This window comes from Lepidochelys kempii, chromosome 9 (assembly GCF_965140285.1).
Source record: "Lepidochelys kempii isolate rLepKem1 chromosome 9, rLepKem1.hap1, whole genome shotgun sequence".
NCBI lineage: Eukaryota > Metazoa > Chordata > Testudines > Cheloniidae > Lepidochelys > Lepidochelys kempii.
In genome coordinates this window covers 55924399-55943671 of record NC_136388.1, presented here as the reverse complement: position 1 = coordinate 55943671, position 19273 = coordinate 55924399, and the positions used below count along the sequence as shown (strand labels likewise).

Here is a 19273-nt window from a genome sequence, read left to right as displayed (position 1 = left end):
GCCCTCACCTCTGAACCACCTTACATGGTTTTCCACAAGGATAAGGTGCAACTCAGGCCACACCCGGCCTTCCTTCCCAAGGTAGTATCGCACTTCTACACCAGCCAGGACATTTTTCTGCCTGTCTTTTACCCTAAGCCTCATGCCAGTACCTGGGAGCAGCAGCTACACTCCCTTGATGTTGGAAGAGCACTAGCTTTCTACATCGAGTGCTCTAAGCCATTCAGAAAATCAAGCTAGCTGTTCATAGCGGTGGCAGACCAGATGAAAGGACTCCCAGTCTCATCTCAAAGAACATCCTCCTCGATCTTGTCCTGCATCCGCACGTGCTATGAACTGGCCTGAGTGCCAATCTCAGCTCTCACAGCACACTCCACTAGGACCCAGGCCTCATCAGCTGCATTCCTGGCCCAGGTCCCGATCCAAGAAATCTGCAGGGCAGCGACTTGGTCCTCGATGCATACCTTCACTTCTCACTGCACCATCGTCCGGCACGCCAGAGACGACGCAGCTTTCAGTAGAGTGGTTCTACAATCAGCGTTTCCTTAACTCCGACCCCACCGCCTGGGTACGGCTTGGGAGTCACCTAATTGGAATGGTTATGAGCAATCACTCGAAGAAGAAAAAACGGTTACTCACCTCTCGTAACTGTTGTTCTTCGAGATGTGTTCCTCATATTCATTCCAAACCCACCGGCCTTCCCCTCTATTGGAGTAGCCAGCAAGAAGGAACTGAGGAGGCACCGGGTCGGCAGTGTCATCATATATTGAGCGCCATGAAGGCACCACTCCAGGGAGCTCCACAGCCAACCTGACGGGTGCTGCTCGGGGGAAAACTTTCCGACAACTGTGCACGTAGCGTGCATACACCTAATTGGAATGGATGTGAGGAACACATCTCAAAGAACAACAGTTACGAGAGGTGAGTAACCATTTTTTCCTCCTGTGGCTGCATCACTTTACACCAGCCTCAATCTGCACAGCACCAATCCCAAAGAAGGGTTGGCCTCCTCAGCCTAATAGTGTGTGAAAATGCATCACCTCCCAAACTGAGGTGACAAAATGAGCCTGGAGACAGGTTGGGCGGCATCTCGTTCTCCTGTGCCGCATGATCCATTTCATGACAGGGTGTCCCTTCGCATGTGACATGTAGCACAGCAGTCTGCTGTGAAGTTTGTAGCCTACCAATAGCCATTTTGCCATGTTACTTGGAACAGTGAAATACAACTGTGTATGCTGCACAACTCAATGGAGCCACACTGCTTTGCATCAGCCAAGAGCTGGCCCTGTATCTTTAACCTTAACTCTTTAACCATTTTGAATATCCCAATAAGCCTATATTCACCAGACCTGACATGTGATGAAACACTCACCGCTTGGATCATAGATGCTATCATTACCAAGAGGCTGGCCTGGTGAATGTCGGGTTCCAGTATTGCCAGGTGCCAGGGGCAATTTTACAGATAGAAGATATCTGCTCCAAAAAAGAGTAGGCCAACTTTTTTCAGACCTAGGCACCCAGCCCATTTCCCGTGGGCCTAGCTCCCATAGCAATCATTCCATTAATTTAGGTGCCTACTTATGGCTTTTGGTGCCTAGCTTTAGGCACATGACATTGAAAATGTTGTCTGTAAATCATAGGCCTACATGTCACTATTCTAAGGAGTCTGACTCTTATAGTTGCTTCCTGTAAGAGTAGAGCACAGAGGTACAGGCATCACACTGTTATTAACTCTGAAATGCAACTGCTCTGTTCAGCTGGTGCCTGGATTTGAACTCTCACTAGGCATAAGAATTCCTTAAAGCCCCCACCTTCCCCAACCTGATGCAGCAGTGTTACCCCAGCTGGGGATCTGTCCCCAAAACCTTACAGTCCATCTCTTGGGTATGTCACAGATAGTCCATCGTCAGCAGCAGAGTGAGCAGGAGGCTATAGCATCGCTGCACAACATGCAGGATGAGAACAACATTCTCCAGGAGAGACTGCTGACACTGCAGAGAACTGTAGCCCACCTAGAAGGGGAGAACAAGGAGCTGGAGCAATCAGTCTTTGAGCTGAAGCAGGACAATTCTGCCCTGAAGAAGACCCTCAGCAAGGTACTGTAGGGAAAGTTGTGAAGACACCAACGGATGTTAAATTGGACACATGCAATGACGCACAAGAATGCAAACAGGCACAAGCTGTCTCAGGCCTGGAGCTGTGTATTCCATCTGCAGACACTCGTGCACAGCCTGCATGATACTAGCAATGTCCAGGGTTGGATCCTCAGTGGAGAAATCAGTGAGACCCCCAAAGAGGTCAGTGGAGCTCAGCTGATTGACCTCATCTGGGGATCTGGCCCATTCATAGGGATCTATGAAAAGAAATACAAGCAGCAAAGTCAGTGAAGGTCTATAGGAGGCAGGTGGGTCAAAAGCTCCACCCCTCCCCCTCCTGCTGCTCCCCACCTTTCTCCTCCCCAGTAGTACAACACTGTTCAGTTCTTCTCTCATCCCCCATCTGCCAGCTACCATGCACCAGACCCTCCCAAAGTACCTTCCTCTTAGACCTGGAGTCCTGGCTCTCTTCTGAATCCCTGACCTTGTCCTCAGTGACTCCAGCTTCCACTCTGGTGTCCCCTCCCACTCGCTAACCCCCCGCCTCCTCGAGCCCTTGCTCAGCTAAAGGGCCACTTGCTCCACCTTGCTCTCCCTGTAGTATTGCTCCATCTCTGACCTTGCACCTTCCATGGCCCCTCTCTTCAACCACTGCCTCATTGCTCTGGTGCCCCCAGCACCCACCCCTTCACCCAGCGTTGTTATGAGCTGCATCCCATCCATGTCCATGACCTTTCTACTGCTCTCAGTCCCCTGCTCCAGAGCCCCTTCCTTTTTCTGACTCACTTGTTGATTCCCTCCCTTCCAGACTGGACTCCTGGGCTCCTCTCTCCATCTGCAAAGTTGCTTCCTCCAGCCCCAAACCCTGGCTTTCCCCATCAGCTGCATCATTCACTCCTGTCCTCTGGGGTATTCCTCATCATTTGTCTACACAGCACACGAGGCCCTGAGCTTGGCCAGGACCTCTGGGCACTACTGGAGTATAAATGGTCAGTAAAACAAGTGATGAGAACCTGCCAGTGGTGCATTTACCAGCATATACATCCAGAGAGCAGGCTTCATTCTGCATTCTCCTGCCCTTTGCATCATCATGTCCACTAGTGCAAAGGGAGGGAGAAATCCAACCCTTCTGATCTGCAAAGAGTCTGAGTGAGAATACAAGGTGGAGTGCAAGGAGAAAGGGTTGTCTTCTTCGTTCTGATTTGTGTGCAGATGTGCGTGTTCACCAGCGTACAGACATGGGAGCAGATCCTCAGCTGGTGTAAATCAGCCTGGCTTTGTTAGTCAAAAAAGCTGTGCCAATGGACCCCACTGATCATATACATACACACACTTGCCTTGGATCATGTCATGTCTGTTTGTGTGCACAATCATATTTCTAGATAGGTAGGTAGAGATATTACAGACATACACACACATTTGCCTCTGACAATGTATATTCATGCATATAGACCCAGCATCAGGAAAGCATCTCAATTCAGCAAAGCACTACTTAACATTAAGCATGTGCTCAAATCCCACTGAAGTCAAGCACATGCTTAAGCACTTTCCTGAATCAGAGCCATAGTGTAGTATAGATGTGAGCTTTCCCTTCCATCTCTGCCGATTGAAATCAGTGGAGACAGACTGCTGTGAGAGAGAGGAGAGTCAGACTCTCTGCATTCCCACAGTCACATAACATGGAATAGAAATAACCATGTGAACACAAAAGCCCAAGCAGAATCCTGTGAGTGGGAGAGAGAGATCGCTGGCTGTGTGTTCCAGTAACCTTTGTTTTCTTGGCCCCTATCCAGTCACTTCCCACCACTTGCATTTATGTACATGATTATTGCTCTCACATTCTTTGAATGTAGTCCAGATAACGAGTTCAAAACTCTTCATTCAAATGTAGTCTCCTCCAAAACTCTCACAAACACAAATGCATAAGCACACACGCATGCACACACATACATGTGCACACCTCTTGGTTACCTGATTTCTTCTCCTGCTTAAAGAGGGAGCTAATGTTCCACTCTGAGGCACTGATTCCAGTTCGAAGGAGTAATTTGTGTCACGCATGTGTTCGGTATCAGCAGGGGCTCTCTGGGATTGGCCTAATTAGCTTTAGTGATGGGGGAAGCAAAATCCAAACCATGTGCTAAAGCCGTCTTCTAAATTTAATACAAGTAGTTTCAGATTGACTTTTGACCCCTCTACCCAAAAAGATTGGTGTCTAAAAGTATCTGTCTCTTTAATCAGCTGCTATTCCTTTCCCCTGCTTGCCCCAAACACACACACACATTGTTTCATTCAGAACTCTCTTTTTTGATGGTTTCATAGTTTTTATTGTTTCATTTCCAACCAGTTTGATGGTTTCTGAACTTGATCACAGCACACAGAGCTGTGTGCAGCTCTTTGTGTTGTGTCTCAATTTGCCTGTCTGAAAGATGGAGGCAATCACAGGTCCTTACCTGTGTGCTATGAGCATCGGCTGTGTGCTGTGAGACGTCATCTCATGGCTCTTCCCATAAGAGGATGGGTTTGCCATAGGGCCAAATTTTCCCTTTCATCCAGTGCTGCACAGCATGCTTGTCTGCTGATCGGCCGTTTCCTTTACCTCAGAAATGGCTACACACTATCGATATTTATATCCATACAGCCCAGCTCCTCAGCTGCAGATGAGATTCACATGGCATAACTCGAGTGGACTGCATCACCTTTGCACACCCCCTGACCCTGGGCTGGCTGTGCATTGGGATGGTCCCTGTGAGGGCTGCTTTAACCTGCACCAGCTGCCAATAGTCTGAAGGGGCCTAAGCAACAGCTGTGGACCACTGGGGTGCAAGGATGCCCTGGCACCATCTCCAGTGCTGGCCACAGGGAGGTGGGCTGGCATAGAGACATTTTGTCAATTCTGCACCACCTAAGGATGCCCACCCTGGGGTGATCCTCCAGTAGGCCAGCTGTTTGCCGTGCTCCACCAGGAGAAGCTGGGCCAGGGAGTGTGAAGCACTGGACTTTGACTGGGAGCCTTGGAGAAGAAAGGCACTATGCCTTGCAAAGGGAAACACCTTCCCTCACAGGAGGAGGAAGGACAGGCAGGGCATGGGGTGGGGAAACCTGCCACTGTCAAGTGATTGTGATGAGCCGCTGAGCAAACACAGCCTGGGCCCTGCAGCTACTCTCCTCTCAGACACACCAGGGCAGCTCACAGAGACTTCCAGCCAGAGCCTCCATGAATGTCAATCTTCACTGACTTCAGGGATGCTATGCTGATTGACACCCTCTGCGGATCTGTCTCATTGTCATCAGCAGAGCTATGCCCATTTATGCCAGCTAGGAATCTGACCCATTGACCCCAATGGAGCTACACCCATTTACATCACCTGGGGATCTGGCACTGCAGGTCTCAGAATGCAACACTCTGCCTTGATCTGCACAGTCAAGATATGAAAGGTGAGGATGGCTGCAAAGGGCTCTAGTTGATGTAAAGTCAGAGCAGCCCATGAGCTCACTGTGATTTGCCAAAGCTGGGCACAGTCTGGGTGCTGATGTTATATTGACAACTCCAAACAAAAGGGATCAGAGGCTGTTCAAAACTGTTCCAGCCTGGACTTCTGTGAACTACACTGGCTAACAGCAGCCAGTAGGGAGCACTGTGCTGTCCAGGGATCAGCAGGAGCCATGCCCCTCATCCCTAGCCATGCCTCTCATGCAAGGAGGTGGCTTAGTGGTGCTACAGCGGCCCCTACATAACCCCAGGACCTCTAAGAATGTGTTTCCCCTAGTGATGCAAAGACCCTTCAGCAAACCAAAAACCTGGCCATGAGTCTGACTCCACCCCATCTAACTCAGCGACCGGTGGTTTTCCAGCAGCAGGTTCATGCTCTTGTTGGTGAGGCAAAGTAGGGAAGCCCAGGACTGAGAGATCCTGGTGCTGAAAGAAAAGGAGTACTTGTGGCACCTTAGAGACTAACCAATTTATTTGAGCATGAGCTTTCGTGAGCTACAGCTGTAGCTCACGAAAGCTCATGCTCAAATAAATTGGTTAGTCTCTAAGGTGCCACAAGTACTCCTTTTCTTTTTGCGAATACAGACTAACACGGCTGTTACTCTGAAACCTGGTGCTGAACATTCTCGTTGCCTCCAGAGAAGCTGTCTCCCTTTTCCAGCATCAAGAACCCTCAAGGAATCCAGGAGGGCCTCACAAATTGGGCATTGGCTGAACTAACCCCCAGGGCAGCCTTGCTTCCCGCTCCATTCTGCTTGGACAATGCAGCCAGCTTGGCCCCATGGGTTCCCCTGTGAGTGTCCCCATGAATCCAGAGTTTAAAGCTTCTCCCCAGGGAGAGGCAGAACAGATTGTCCTGCTCTGGAAGTGAATGTTTCCTTGGCATTGCTGCCCCTGCTCCAATGACCCTGTGATTCCCGGGTCTGTTCAAATAAACTGGGCCTTAACAGAAACTGAGAGCTGCCTGGCAGAATGATGCAACTGACCCCACAGATGCCACAGGAAGCAGTGGGAGCTCCTGTTCAGAGGTTAGTGACAGCCTGAAAGGGGCGACTATCCTGATGTTAGCCTCTCCATCGGGGACATCCATATCTTTGTTTAATGTGGCAGCCAGTGCCTCATTTGGAGCATCTTACGAATCAACAAGCTGTAGCATTAACACTGTGTAAGGAAAGCGTAGGAGCCAATGTTCAATGCACAGTTGGAATCGTAAAAATGCTTTGCCACCCCAAAAGGGTATGCAGAGTTGGTAACTACATGTGCGAAATAGGCATTACTACCTCTCCGACGCATGCAGTTGTGCTAAGTGCACACACAACCTACATGCACAAGAGAGCATGTGTTTTGCTTGCAACTGCATGGATAACGTGAGTAAAAATCAGGCCCCAGATCTGTTCTGATCTGGGGCTTTATTAGGAGGGGGAAATTCTCTCTGATCTGCTGTACCAATCCAAATATTTGGTTGGGAGGAACAATAACCACTGGTTTAGACGATCTCAAAGAAAGAAGATGAACAGGTGAGGAAAATTTCCCTTTAGGAATACCTTGATATTAGCCAACATGGTGTGTCAGAGTCTGGGACTTGGTGAGAAAAGGGGAACTGTTTCTTTTAACATTTTCTCTATTGAGGGTTTCCATAGAGCTGTACAGGAACAGAACAGGCAATAAAATACCTGTTGGAAGCAACTGCTGAAGGGCTTGGTTACTTAATAGTGGAGATCTGGTAATAAAGATGGAACAGATCTATACTCAACATTCCCAGTTGCACTCATGGAGCTCTGGTGTCACTTCACTGAAATCCATGGAGTTACTTCTGACTGAGGCGAGCGTGACTTAGAGCCGAGTTCGCCCAGTACATGTAGGGAGACATTGGGGTGGTCTCTTAAGAGAAGAAGTCACTAATAAGAGTAAGTATCAAGGGATAGCCATGTAAGTCTCTATCCACAAAAACAACAAGGAGTCCGGTGGCACCTTAAAGACTAACAGATTTATTTGGGCATAAGCTTTTGTGGGTAAAAAAATACTTCTTCAGATGCATGGAGTGAAAATTACAGATGCAGGCATTATATAATGACACATGAAGAGAAGGGAGTTACCTCACAAGTGGAGAACCAGTGTTGACAGGGCAAATTCGATCAGGGTGGATGTAGTCCACTCTCAATAATTGATGAGGAGGTGTCAATTCCAGGAGAGGCAAAACTGCTTTTGTAATGAGCCAGCCACTCCCAGTCCCTATTCAAGCCCAAATTAATGGTGTTAAATTTGCAAATGAATTTTAGTTCTGCAGTTTCTCTTTGAAGTCTGTTTCTGAAGTTTTTTTGTTCAAATATAGCTACTTTTAAATCTGTTATAGAATGTCCAGGAAGATTGAAGTGTTCTCCTACTGCCTTTTATATGTTACCATTCCTGATGTCCGATTTGTGTCCATTTATTATTTTACTTAGGGACAGTCCAGTTTGGCCAATGTACAAGGCAGAGGAGCATTGCTGGCACATGATGGCATATATCACATTAGTAGATGTGCAGGTGAATGAGCCCTTGATGGTGTGGCTGATGTGGCTGGGTACTCTGATGGTGTCGCTAGAGTAGATATGGGGACAGAGTAGGCAATGAGGTTTGCTACAGCGATTGGTTCCTGGGTTAGTGTTTCTGTGGTGTGGTGTGTAGTTGCTGGTGAGTATTTGCTTCAGGTTGGAGGGCTGTCTGTAAGTGAGGACTGGCCTGCCTCCCAAGCTCTGTGAGAGTGAGGGATCGTTTTCCAGGATCGGTTGTAGATCATTGATAATGTGCTGGAGAGGTTTTAGCTGGGGGGCTGTATGTGATGGCCAGTGGTGTTCTGTTATTTTCCTTTTTGGGCCTGTCCTGTAGTAGATGACTTCTGAGTAAGATCAGGATGGCTCTAGCAAATAAACTCTGTACCTGATGGACTGGACACAAGCATGTCCTGCAGGGTGTGGATTAAGGTTTTGCTAGGAGCATTAAGTGGAAGGAGTCAGCAATTCACACCCCCTCTGCTCTCCTCCCCGCTCCCATCTCACAGATCAGGTGACTGTGTCGGGTGGGGCCGATGTGGAGAGCCCTGGATGGGGGCCCAGAACAGCTCCATGGAAGCTCTCAGTGTATGGGAAGGAGGGGGGAGGCTAAGGAAAGAGTGATGCAGATCTGCTAGGCTCTCCCTCCTGAAGAAGGGGAGGCCAGAGATAACTACCATGGATCATCTCCATGATGTGGGGAAGGATTTCTTCCTACCACACCTTCCCAACATACAGTCCAGCTCCTTGGGCTTTGCGTCAGGTCCAGAATTTGACCCAAAGGAACTCACTTCTGGCTGTGTCCAACAGCTGTTTCCCTAACTGTGTCACTGCTTTCCATTTACTGTAGTAAGGAGTTTAATTCATACAAGGTAGTCAGACCATTGTCCTGGTTTTCTTCGCAAATGGGCGTGTGTGTGTGCAGTTGTGATTTGGACGTGCTGCTCTGCAGAGGATTGAGCCACCCATTTGGTTTCCTTTTGCAAAATCAGCTGTAGATTGTGGGGTGGGAGTGGGCTGCTGAATCTGCTGAATTCCTGTCGGCATACATTGCATTTGTGCATCATCGGGATTCTAAGGGTATGACGCTCCCCTCTGGTGTAATCTGGACCGGTGATCTGCTAGGCCACTCCAATCCTTGACTCTGGGAGCCAGCCTTACCCCACCCTGCTGTGAGGACCCCCACTCCTGGGCTGTTCATGCATAGCCTCTGGCATGTAAGCTGCTCCCAGCTACTTGCAAGCAAATGACACTAGCCAATATCTCTGGTCCCAGAAACAACCCTAGGAACCTCCATCTTGCAGTGTCCAGTTATGCCCACTGGACGCTGCAAGTTTATATAAGTTTGTCAATTTAACAAAGAAATTGATATGTACCAGGCTTGTTCTCCCCAGGGGAGTCTCTGACACACTGCAAACAAAATGCACTGCTTCAGGTAGAATAAACAGATTTATTAACTATAAAGGTAGATTTAAGTGATTATAAGTCAAAGCATAATAAGTCAGATTTGGTCAAATGAAATAAAAGCAAAACACATTCTAAGCTGATCTTAACACTTTCAATGTCCTTACAAACTTAGATGCTTCTCACTACAGGCTGGCTCTTCAGCCAGGTTCTCCCCTTTGATCAGTGGTTCAGTTGCTTGGTGGTGGTGGTGTCTGTAGATGTAGGTGGAAGAGAGGGAGCATGGCAAAATGTCTCTCCCTTTTATCATGTCCTTTCTTTCCTCTTGGCTTTGCCCCACTCCTCCCCTTCAGAGTCAGGTGAGCATTACCTCATCGCAGTCCCAAAGGAAGGGGGTGACTCCCTCGACGGTCTGACAGATTCTTTTGTTGCTGCCTAAGCCAGTGTTCATTGTTCCTGTGAGGCTGGGCTGGGTTTATCCCATCCATGCCCTGTTGAGGTGTGAACTGCCTCTCAGTTCTTGGAGAGTTTTTGCATGGGCTTGCTTTAAACCATGAGGATACATTTTCAGCCTCATAACTATATACATGAAATTACAACCTATAATCTTACTATAACATTACTGTAACAATTACTATAACAACCATGCTCAGTGCATTATGAGCCTTCCAAAGACACCCAACATGACAAACTTTGCATTGGATACCACACAATCATTTTATAAAGATGAACATGGGGGTGTAGGGTGTTCCCCCGAGGTATAGAGCGTCACAAAGGGACAGTGTGAAAACAAAGTTCCAGAACAGTCGTTTAAACATCCCGCTCTGAGCCAAAAGTCACAAGGCATTTCCCGGCTCCAGGGAGTGTCCAATACAATTCTGGTGATACTGTCAGATAGAGATCTATTTCAGAGGTCCATACTGAACTAATCAAGTTGTTCTTCATTATCACTGAGAGGGAGAAGAGGAGAATGTGATGAATACTGTATCTTCCACTCTTTATCATGACTACGTTCCAGTTCCCCTTATGCAAACTCAGAAATAATGTGCAGGAAAGTCAAGATACACAACACTTCATGATACAAGTGCCAATGCTGGCTAAAAGACTATTAGTCCTCTGTTCACAGCTCATTATTGCAGTAGTTCCCTTCTGTCCCAAAGGAGATTGGCACCCCATCATACTGGGTGCTGTACTCATCCATTGTAAAGGACAATTGCTGCACTAAAGAGTGTACAATTGAAATACTCAAAGAGTGGGAGAAAGGAAGATACATTATCCCCATGAGAACTGAGGCACAAAGACAGATTAGGTGACTTGCTCCATATCTCACATAGCAGAACTGGGATTCAAACCCAGTATTCCTGAGGCTAAAGTCAGTGTGTTAACCACAAAACCCTTCTGCCCCACTAAGCTGTACCCCTTCCATAGTTAATTGGCTAGGATCTGTGTGAGTGACTACAATACACTCCTGAGAGTGCTAGAAGGAGCATAAATGAAGCTGTAGAGGAAGAAAAGCAAGATGGTGAGAGCTGGTGCCTTTTTCATATCTTGTTTAATGCCAGTGCGTGCCTGCATCACAGTGCAGTCCTTCCCTGGGATTGCCAGTTGATCTCCAGGGAAGGCTTGCACTCTGCTGCAGGGTGATTATACAAAACAGTACATAAGAAATGAAAATAAGGGAGAAGTAAAATCCTCCTCAAAGATCATTTCAGACATTTTAAATTAAACTTCATTTGTCATGAATGATCAAATCCAAGCAGTAAGATTCCTAGGGAAGAAGGAATCATCAATCCAGTCCAGTAACTCTGCAAGTGTATCCTAATGTTGCAATCCAGCAATGGGCTCCTTTTGAACATTTGCATGCATTCTGTTGAATTGTCACTCCTGGTTCCCACTCCAGAGGTGGAGCCAAGCAGCCTTTGGATGGAGAAGGGAAAAAGGTATATGTGCAGACGTGTTAGTGGGCAGCACGCATGACTTCAGCACACCAGCTTCATTGTCCTTGCTTGCTCCTTTTCACTGCTGTAGCTGTTCTCTGCATGTCCTAGTTGGGCCCTTTCAGTGCTAAAGAAGTTGTTATAATGATCAAACCCCCTGGGGTTTGCATTTGAAATCTCAAGAAATATCAGCAAGGAAAGGAAAAACAATCCAATCACGCAATAATATTTCTTGCTGTGGAAGCCATTCCAAGAGCAGCCATCTTCAATGCTGGGTTGCACCCTTGGAGAAGGAAGGACTATTGTCACTAGACAGCTGTTGGGATAGAAAACACCTGGATTTGGGGCCATCTTGACCTGCAACATTAGCAGAGTTTTGTGTTCCAGGGTGAGAATTATGTGGATAAGTTACCTTGTTGAGGCTGGACTCTCTCACCTCTCCCTAGATCACAGCTGTTCCAGGTTGAGTTCAAACCATCATTCTAGAAGTACAAGGCACTAGAGGCCATTACTCACCCTTTGAGCTATCCAGTTCCCCCTGCAGAGGGTTTGGTGGGGCTCTCTATAAAGAATTCTATATAAAAGTATGTTTTGTTGTCTAATGTCTTAGTGTTAGCTAGCAGGGAATGCCTGAACTGGGATCCTCGAAAACACATGCTCCCAGAGGCAGAGGATAGGAAATGTTCTGCTCTGGATCTGCCAGAGAGGCAGAAAAGCCAGGTATGCCTTTGCTGGCTGAGCTTGGACTGAATAGGGATTGTCCATCAGGCATCTAAATGGATTTTCTAGCTGCAGAAACTAGGATGAAAGGAAATGTGATATTTTTCTGTTGTGGAAAAGCAACATTATAGGCTGTATGAGAGTCTCAGCAAGCATGAAATCGCTTTTACATGGTGCCCCTTTATTCCCTGTGCTCAACCTCTTCCCCTGGGCTGGGGGGCGGGACAGGACAGCTAATGAGTTCCAGAAGATCAGCTGTAAATGGCCAGGGAGGGTAATTCATATCGAACTCATAAAACCCTCGAGTAGCGTCTCAGGAGGGGAAATCCGGATGTGGCCGTTTATTTATTTTGGATTTTGCTTTCTTCTCTTCTCCTTTTAACATTTTCTTCCAGGAGATGCTCATTGCTTTTTAAAGGGACAGGCCTTCCTTTGGTTGTTTGGAGGCTTTTATCTGTTCATGCAGGGCAGGGACTGCTGGTAACGAAGGCCCCTGCACAGCCAGCAGGCTCCACGCAGACCATCGCCCAAGCGCTGGGCCTTTGGGGGCCTTCTTGCTGCACGAGGTTCTAGACACAGCCCTTCTTGCACCACCATGCCACGCCCAGTCTCCAGATGCTGCCCTGAAGATGGTTGTGCCCTTCAGGACTTAATGCTGCAGCGCGGTCCTTCCTGGCCAGCCTTCATGCACTATGTGCACAGATACTGAAAGTGCTGCTGGAGGAGAGGCATTCACTGCACTGTCCTGGCTAATGCGGCTCTGCTCCACTGCTGGTCTCGCCTGCCCAAGGGCCACTCAGACCTCAACAAACTTCCAAGAAGTTGATTTGTGTCCAGAGCTCTGGGCTGTAAGGCCAGTCCCTGACAGCTCTTTCTTCCACTGAATAGTGACCGGCGTGGTGTCCCCATTTCAGTTGCAAACCCTCAGCCTTCCCCACGATCAACCTCATCCCACTGCTTCCCCCACACCCCCATCCCATCATGCTGAGTCCTTCCCTACCTCCGGGGGTATTCCCCCGACTCTGCCTCTCTCCTGATCCCACCCGCCTTTCCCTCCAAACACCTCAGATGTGCTGTCTCTGCCCACAGGCTGGGCTCTGCCCTTTCCACTCCACTGGCTTTTCCCTCCCCAGGGTTTCCCCAGCTTCTTCTTGGCCAGGTCTCAAGGTCTCCTCTGCATCTCAGTCATAGAATCATAGAAGATTAGGGTTGGAAGAGACCTCAGGAGGTCATCTAGTCAAACTTAAAAACCTCTAAGGATGGAGATTCCACCACCTCCCTAGGTAACCCATTCCTGTGCTTCACCACCCTCCTGTCCTTCTCAGTCTACACACAGCCTTTGACATGCCTGCTCCCTCACTTCTGGAACTACCCTCCAGCTCCCCCTCAGATTGCTTCCTCCAGTGACTCCCTTGTTTCCCTCCCGAGATTCCTCTGCTGTCACTCTGCCCTCTGTTGAAGGAGGCCTGCCTCACACTGCCCTCACCCACAACACAGAATCCTGGAAGATAGAGAAGTCCTCTGTCTCAGTTCCACATCTTGATGTAGCTGCTCTCATAGGTATTAGGGTGGTCCAGTGGAAAGGGCACTAGACTGGGAGGCAGGGGATCTGGGTGCTAGCCCTGCATCTACTAGTGACCTTGGACAAGTCACTTTCCCTCTCTGTGCCTCAGTTTCTACTCCCACATTTTCTCTGTGTTATCTGTTTAGATTGGAAGCTCTGAAAGGCAGGGACTGTCTCTGACTATGTGTATGTGCAGAACCTCGCACCGTGGGGCCCTGAGCTTGGCTGCAGTCTCTAGGTGTTGCTGTAATGATGAACTCAGCAAGCAGACACTCCAGAAGGTACCCTGGTTTCAAGGAGCATGCCAGCTCCAGGCAGCCAAAGCCAGCTATGTGTGCCAGCTGGTAGGGCCAGGCAGTGGGGCTCTTTTGAAAATCATCCCAAGACCTTGAAAATCCCAGCCCACTGGGAACTGCTGAGCCATGTGTGTGCCAGAGGGGAGGTGAAGGTCCCTGCCTTGCGACTTGTCCTTACAGGCAGAATGGGAGACGATCAAGAAAGAAAACAATGCCATGAAGCTCAGTGCAGAGAAGAAGCAGCTGGACCTGTCACTGAGCAGTCTGCACCAGGAGGTGGAGGACACCCTGAGGCAGAACGAGCAGCTGCAAGTCAGTCCACTGGTAACGGTGGTTTGTCACAGGAAATGGGGGTGCCTTAGAGGGTTACTCTGCTCTGGGGTGAGGAGATGAGATGAAGGCTCATGGGAGTAGGAAAAGGGAGGGAGAGGAGCACATGGGGCATGGGCAGGGGGAGACGGGACAGGCAGGGGACAGGTAGGAGCAAACAGGAGCTCAGCAGAGTTCAAAGGATGCCTAGAGTCCCAGCCAAAGGAAGCCATAGCCCATGGCATCATCTGTGGCCAGGGACTTGGAAGGTGCCTGCTGGGAAGAGGCTCAGCCCAGGAAACTTCTTCCTCCCCAGTTCCATTGCTCAGGAGGAGGAGGCCAGGTGCTCAGGAAAGGGGTCTCCCAGTTTCCAGGCCTGGTGGGATAAGGAGATCCTCTGGTTCCTGTTAGGGCAGGGCAAGTCTCTCTGCTCTTGCAGGGGGCTCTGATTGCTGTCCTGGCTCTGCTGACTAAGAGACAGGGTGCATGGGGTCTTGTGGCCTGGGGGCAGGTAGAGGCGCTGACAAGGGCCAGCTCTCCTCACCTCCCAGCCTGCTGCCCCCCATGTGGAGTTCCCCAGAGAGCAGCTCTGGTGGGACACGGTGCTGTTTGGACTCAGTCTCTCTGAGAAGCGAGGGGATCCAGAGACAGGGAGGCAGGACACCATGCACTGAAGCCCAGACACTCACTTCTTTGAGAGGGTCCAGGCCTGAGGCAGCAGCTGTGAAGGAGCCTGGGGAGAAGGTGTCCACTTGCTGGCCCACGCCCTGCAAGGGGGCCTTCGAGAGAGGGCAGGGACCTGTCTGCAGCCAGCACAGGGGAGCTAAGGGTCAGGCACCATGTGAACGGAGCAGAGTCACTAAAGGGGGAAATGGCTCTTTGGTACCCGTGTGTGGTCTCACAGAGCCCAACATGGCTGTTGGAAACGGATGGTGCTAGCTCAGCACTGCCCTGTGGAAATGACCCGAGGGAAGGCTAAAGACAAGGAGCATCTGGGCCAAGACCCTTGTTCTGCACTGCCTGATGGCCCAGTACATGGTTCCAGTGGGATTTGGCTGATGCCCTGCCCTATGTTCCTGTGCTAGGCCCAGATCACAGAGATGGAGCGGGCACATGCCCAGTGTCTGATGGAGCTGACGTCACGGCACCAGTTAGAGCTGGAGACGGAGAGGCTGCACAGCACCCAGCTCCAGGCTGAACGGTCCCTGGAGTCGAGGGAGAGAGCCCACAAGCAGTGTGTCAAGGACTTAGAGGATCAGGTACGGGGATTAGGCACACCACTGTAACGTCCTTAAAAGGAGCCATGGGGAAGGCCATGCCCTGGCTGCTGCTGAGGGCACCACATGGGCACCAGATTTGAATGAGCTCATGCAGAGGCCTCGTCAGGCAAGACTGGGGCTGGTGGGGCAGAGTGGGGTACTATGGCTGGTGAAGTGTCTAGTGCTAAGAGGAGCTGTACACTTGAGTGGCACCATTCTGATCTCAGAGCCTCCCACCCCTGCCATGCAGTGCCAGAGGGGAAGGGCCACAGGAATCAGACCCCGCCCCCCCAGGGCAGGTCCAGGGAGAGTATTATTTTCTGCCTCAATATTCCCTTGGAGAGATGCCCTGGCCCTATAAAGCAAATCCCTGTACAGCCCCATGGCTGTACATGGGAAGTGTTACTGTGCCTCTCCGTAGTGTAATGGCTCCATGCTCCCCAGATGAACTTGCTGAAAGAGCAGTTGGGCCAGGAGGTGTGGAAGAGACAGTCCTACCTCACTCAAGTGCTCCGGACAGGGAAATGATCCCAAAATAGCCCCTGTGCTCCAGCCTGGTAAGACCTAGTCAAAGACAACATTCAGGACCAGCTTTCAGCAGTGACTCTGCAGCCTGCAAGCCGGACTCTGACATCTCTGACATAGGATACAGAGGGACCTAGACAAATTGGAGGATTGGGCCAAAAGAAATCTGATGAGGTTCAATAAGGATAAGTGCAGGGTCCTGCACTTAGGATGGAAGAACCCAATGCACCGCTACAGACTAGGGACCGAATGGCTAGGCAGCAGTTCTGCGGAAAAGGACCTAGGGGTGACAGTGGACGAGAAGCTGGATATGAGTCAGCAGTGTGCCCTTGTTGCCAAGAAGGCCAATGGCATTTTGGGATGTATAAGTAGGGGCATAGCGAGCAGATCGAGGGACGTCATCGTTCCCCTCTATTCGACATTGGTGAGGCCTCATCTGGAGTACTGTGTCCAGTTTTGGGCCCCACACTACAAGAAGGATGTGGATAAATTGGAGAGAGTCCAGCGAAGGGCAACAAAAATGATTAGGGGTCTAGAACACATGACTTATGAGGAGAGGCTGAGGGAGCTGGGATTGTTTAGCCTGCAGAAGAGAAGAATGAGGGGGGATTTGATAGCTGCTTTCAACTACCTGAAAGGGGGTTCCAAAGAGGATGGCTCTAGACTGTTCTCAATGGTAGCAGATGACAGAACGAGGAGTAATGGTCTCCAGTTGCAGTGGGGGAGGTTTAGATTGGATATTAGGAAAAACTTTTTCACTAAGAGGGTGGTGAAACACTGGAATGCGTTACCTAGGGAGGTGGTAGAATCTCCTTCCTTAGAGGTTTTTAAGGTCAGGCTTGACAAAGCCCTGGCTGGGATGATTTAACTGGGAATTGGTCCTGCTTCGAGCAGGGGGTTGGACTAGATGACCTCCTGAGGTCCCTTCCAACCCTGATATTCTATGATTCTATAATGGTCTCAAGTTGCAGTGGGGGGCGGGGGTTAGGTTGGATATTAGGAAAAACTTTATCACTAGGAGGGTGGTGAAACACTGGAATGGGTTACCTAGGGAGGTGGTAGAATCTCCTTCCTTGGAGGTTTTTAAGGTCAGGCTTGACAAAGCCCTGGCTGGGATGATTTAACTGGGAATTGGTCCTGCTTTGAGCAGGGGGTTGGACTAGATGACCTTCTGGGGTCCCTTCCAACCCTGATAGTCTATGATACTATGATTCTATGATCTCCCCTTGTGCCAGGATGCTTGACTGACGCATGGCCAGCACTGCTGTGGGGAGAGGTTTCTGGGAGGAGCTTGCACCACACTGGTGGCTGGAACAATGGGGACTGTAGGCCTTTTGCAGCCGAAAGGAAACTCTGCAGTGAGGACAGCTGTTCCCTTGGTGGTGGCCGAATCTCAGGCCACAGATGCATAGCCAATTAATTTAGGCCATTTGGCAATGGGGGACTTTTCTGTGATAGGGCTACCAGGGTGTTTCACATCCAGGGACTGAGGGGTCTGGCTGGGGTTTTGTGTGTTCGTTGTAGCCATACTCAGGGTCACCCAGAGGTGGGGGCAAGTGGGGCAATTTGCCCCAGGCCCCTCAGGGGCCCCTACGAGAGTTTTTGGCGGCACTTTGGCAGCACGTCCTTCAATGCCGCCGAACACACTCGGAGTGAAGGACCCACCGAAGACCCGCCGCCGCTTCTTCTGCTCTGGGTCTTCGGCGGCAATTCGGCGGTGGGGGGTCCTTCCGCCCCGAAGATCCAGAGTGGAAGGACCCCCGCCGCCGAAGACCCCAAGCCCCCTGAATCTTCTGGGCAGCCCTGGCCATACTAATGGGTCCTGGCTTCCTATGTTATCTCACCCCTATTCTTTAAATAGCACTGTTGTCCCAGCAATTGGGGCCACTCTTTTCTCCCTCAGGAACGGTGCCATTTGGGCCTCGTCCAGTACTGTCAGGGGCCTCCTGTCTAGCTGGTGGAGTGACAGACCCTCCCAATCTCGGCAGCATCCTCTCATGCTAGATGGGTTGTGTCACCAACAGACAGATCTGTGCAGCTTGAGGAATCAACCCTTGAGTGCACAGAACCTGCAGGGGACTGTATCCACCGACATTAATCAAAAACGTAGTGTATGCTAACGAGACACAGTGAGAGAGCACATCGCCACCATGCCTGGAGACTGGTCAAGACCTTCATCCTTTCAGGAAACACAGGACTTTTTTAACAGTGGCAGGTGGCTGGGATTAGCTCAAAGCCAAGTCATCTTGTGACTCACTGGCCCTGAGAGGCGTCAAAGTGTAAAATTCAGCATTCCACCCACTCTGCCAGCCACAGGCTCCAAGCAAATCCCTGAAGGAATCAAACTGTTTCCATGGCAACAGAGGCAATCATCTTGGGACCTCTTTGGCCTTCACCTGTTAGCATTTTACACATTTTCCCATGAATGGCTGTTGGGGGCGGGGGTATTTTTCCCAACGTCGTAGTTTGTTTAAGCACTGATTTTAAATTCTGAGAATAGAGGGTGTTTGCTAAGGAAATCAACAGTGGCATTTTCAAGGCTTTGGATGGATCTTCCTGAATTTCATCTTTTAACAACATTTGATAAGCGATATCTGATTCTGTTCCTTCCCATGATACAGGTAAATCTTCCTCACCCCACCCCACACTGCCTGGCTCAATGTAACATACAGGCATGTAGAGCAATTCTCCTCTCACACTGGCCTAACTCAAGTGACTTCTGTGGTGTCACTCCAGCCTTACACCGGTGTCAGTGAAAGTGGGACCAGACCTACACAGGGACCCAGTGCTGTCAGCTGCTGAGCACCCTTGAGGGTGACCCCACAGCAGGCAGGAGGTCCTCAGGTCCTCATAGGATTGGGCCCTCAGACACACTGGGCCAGATCCTCAGCCAGTGTAAATTAATGTGGCATCATTGATTTCACTGGAGTGAGATTGTTTCATGATAGCCAAGGAGTTGGCCCATTGACTTCAATGGAGCTACACTGGTTTACACCAGTTGGGATCTCACCCATTGATTTCAATGGATCTATGCTGATTTACACCAGTGGGGGATGTGGTCTATTGCTCTCCACAGAGCTAAGCTGATTTACACCAGGTGGGGATCTGGCCCATTGACTTCAATGGAGCTACACCGATTTAC

At 49.8% G+C, this 19273-nt stretch overlaps 1 protein-coding gene across 1 annotated transcript in view; it reads left to right on the top strand.

Moving 5' to 3' along the window:
* The window catches only part of CROCC2 (ciliary rootlet coiled-coil, rootletin family member 2), a 215380-nt gene extending 198469 nt beyond the window's left edge, over positions 1 to 16911 (top strand). Inside the window, exons 34-36 of the mRNA XM_078854217.1 lie at positions 14219 to 14362; positions 15433 to 15606; positions 16051 to 16911. Of these exons, the coding sequence (XP_078710343.1) occupies positions 14219 to 14362; positions 15433 to 15606; positions 16051 to 16134 (402 nt within the window). The 3' untranslated portion in view covers positions 16135 to 16911. The remainder of the gene's footprint in view (positions 1 to 14218; positions 14363 to 15432; positions 15607 to 16050) is intronic.
* The last annotated feature ends 2362 nt before the right edge of the window (positions 16912 to 19273 follow it).